At 37.4% G+C, this 3,268-nt stretch overlaps 1 protein-coding gene across 1 annotated transcript; it reads left to right on the forward strand.

Annotated features, from left to right (window-relative positions):
* Positions 1–1,335: 1,335 nt before the first annotated feature.
* On the forward strand, positions 1,336–3,039 carry LOC148044937 (uncharacterized). The gene is made up of 4 exons (XM_087718283.1): positions 1,336–1,454; positions 1,594–1,734; positions 2,005–2,130; positions 2,478–3,039. Exons 1-4 carry the CDS (start codon positions 1,336–1,338, stop codon positions 3,037–3,039), a joined length of 948 nt encoding a protein of 315 aa, XP_087574409.1.
* Positions 3,040–3,268: the final 229 nt, after the last annotated feature.

Genomic DNA, 3,268 nt, shown 5'->3' on the forward strand with positions numbered 1-3,268 from the left:
TGAGCCAGTTAGCTTCTCTTAGCCCTAGGAAGAAAACAACACTGAATCATTTCTGAAAAACCTTGCTAAGAAAACTGCAGGGACTCGTCCAGCCATTCCCAAAAATCATTAAAAATTGGGTCTTTGGTCATTGCAGGGAGAACGATCGAGACTTCCTCTTCTGTCATCTACCACTGAAGAACGGAGACGTGCTGAGGTATATAATGTATACTTGTAGCTCACCTTGGAACATATTTATGAGAAAAACGAAAAGAAATGATTTCTTCACAATTGGTAATTGTGAATAATGCATGTGTAGCATATTTTATAGAGTATATATGTTCGCTTTATATTTCTACTATATGGATGAAATCCATACATACACACATCTATTCAATACAAACTAGTTTATTTGTAATTTCTATTCAAGAATGGCAATTGTCAGAGTTCATGCTCATTCTTGGTTGGTTCCTTCTTTGCCACATTAGCTAGTTTCTTTGGCCACATACAACACCAATGGCGGTGAAATAAAATGTAGATGATTCAGATTTTGTTTGAACCACCGTCTTTTGCATTTCCTAAACAAATGAACTAACACTAAATCTTTCTTTTTCTATCCCGGTGTGAATAACCTTTATTGCCTGCATTAAACATCTACAGCAATAAATCGGGAGTTGCACATTTGTGCTCGTCTTGACATGCATGATTTTAATATGCACAAATATGCTTGTCTACACCCCAGACTTTTTTTTCCTAAAGAGGATGTTTCAATGAATATCTTCTTTACACTGACATGAGAGAATTTATGGAAAACAAATTCATGTAATTCTTCTCATGACCATGAAATGAAGGAAATTATGAAGCAAGCGTTTAAAATTCATTTTGTTCTTCATTCTTCACGGAACTGCCAGGTTTCCCGGAGTCCAGAAAGGCACATGGACCAGAACATCAGTTTAAAGATGCGTTCCTATCGGGTAAGCAACCTAGCATGGAAATATATTCCTGACTTGTGATGTATTTTGGCTTCTCTAGATTGTTCAGACAAAAACTGAAAAATTGGAAGGAGATCTGAAGACAGCAATGGACCAGAGTTATACGTAAGTCTTTGCATAGTTCATCACATCATTTTATAACCCTATTCAGTTCACACTTTTTTATACAACATTCATCATTTGTCCATTGGCAATGGGACGGGCCATTTTATGAAACAAGTGATGGAAAATTATATTCTAGTAAAGCTTGGGAAAAAAGGGTGGAATGTGTTATAATTGTATCAAAAGGTTGATAATTCAAGTAAAACAAAACAAAACCCAAGGGCCTAATTTCTCTCTGGTCTTCATAATTTGCAGAAAGACAATGGAAATCTTGAAACTTCTGGCAGAAAAAGAGGAGCTCAAAGTCCAAATTCAGAACCTTATACAGAAAAACCACCAGCTGGCCGAAGAGTATAAAGATTATAAAGAAAACTTGAGCAGGTTAAAATATTTAGATAACCACCCTGACTTTCTCTTCCTTTCTCAGCTATTTCAATTAGTTTTAATTTTAAACAAGTTTTATAATTCAAATAAAAAAACCTAAGGGAGCTAATTACACTTTGCTCTTGATATTTTACAGAAAAATCGGTTCAGAGGAACTTGGGCAGCTGGAGAAACTGAGGCAAGAGAACGAGAGACTCCACTGCGAGGCTCAGAAAGAAGCTGCGGAGAAAGCAGAGCTCCTACATGAGAATAATTCTCTCAAAGAAAAACTTAATAGGTGAGAAATATTTAGATAGCGATTTGACTTTTTCTTTCAAATTCAGATTTATTTATTAGATCCCTTAGGCCAGATATACTGGATAAAAGAAGTATTCCATTCATGTATGTATGTATGTATGTATGTATGTATGTATGTATGTATGTATGTATGTATGTATATATAACTGAGTAAGAGAAGAGCAATAGTTATAATAGAATACAATAATAATTAGTAATTCAAATAATAAATTAAGAGGGCTAATATCTCTCTGGTCCTCATAATTTACAGAAAGAGAGCAGTGATGTCAAAACTGACCGTAGAATGTGAAGAGCTCCGAAACAAAACAGAGATTCTGACGTTTAAAAATATCGAACTTACCGATGAGAAAGAGGCGTACGAAGAAATACTGTGCAGGTGAGAAATGTTTAGATAGACACCACAAACTATTTCTTCCAGAGTTTCATATTAGGGTCTCCTTATCTTAGAAAGCTTGGAAAAACCTGACATTCTTCTTACTTTAGAAAGAAATTAACAAACTGTGGCTCTTATACTTTCACATATACAAATCTAGGAGTTAGTCTCATGGAATGGGAAGATAGGTATAGAAGAGACTTTTCAATCTCCATCCCCCGGTGCCCAACAATATTCATAAACTTTCAGAGTGAGAGTTTCCTGACATCAAAGAAGTTCCCGTTATTTTAACTAAGAATACTTTGTTGTTGGCGCAGATTCACAGCTAACATTCTGATTTTTTTTTCCAGAGAGGAACTACAGAGGATAAGCCGCTGCACCTTATTGACACACGGAGACCAGAAGGAAGACAAGACAGAAGCTCAAGAGAAAATGAAGCCTCAGATGGTGGAATATCAATTGAATCCGAAATGGCTTAAAGCTTCGGTAGACAAAATTAAAAAATCTAAGGAACCCGGGTCAAATATTCTGAGGTGGCTGCAGAAATCTCTCAAACTCCTAAAAGAGGATTACTCTGAACGGTCAAAACACACCCTGCCAGAATGGCTTAAAGCATCTGCCACCAACCTCCAGGAGGAATGTGCTAAGGCAGCCAGGGAGGATGTGAATGATTGGCTAGAAGAATCAATAAATCATCTCCAGGAAAAAGGGCCAGAAACGTGCGAGTTAGATGTGGAGGGATGGCTTCAAGCATCTATTATAGGCATTCAACATCTTCAAAAGTTCAGGTCAGAGTCTCGTGGAAGCCGGAAAAAAAAGGGATGGCTTGCAGAACCAATAGAAAACCTGAAGAAGGGGACTTCCTGTGGTGATGTCACCATGCTTAGAGTGGAGGGAAAGAAGTTCTCCTAACTCTAACTCCTTTATTTGGGCTCTTTTTTGAGCACTGTTGATCCTGAAGGGGTCAACAGATTAAAGGGGATACTCTGTAGATGCTGGGGTGATAAGGCAAATCCCCCCATGGATAGGAGAAACCCCCTAAACAGACAAGGAGATATCCTACAAAAGTTCAAGTCAGAGTCTCGTGGAAGCCAGGAAAAAAAGGGATGGCTTGAAGAATCAATAGAAAACCTGAAGAAGT

This window comes from Thamnophis sirtalis, unplaced genomic scaffold (genome assembly GCF_051295495.1).
Source record: "Thamnophis sirtalis isolate CommonGarterSnake01/CBP01778 unplaced genomic scaffold, rThaSir2_p1.2 scaffold_6, whole genome shotgun sequence".
NCBI classification, from domain to species: Eukaryota; Metazoa; Chordata; class Lepidosauria; order Squamata; family Natricidae; genus Thamnophis; species Thamnophis sirtalis.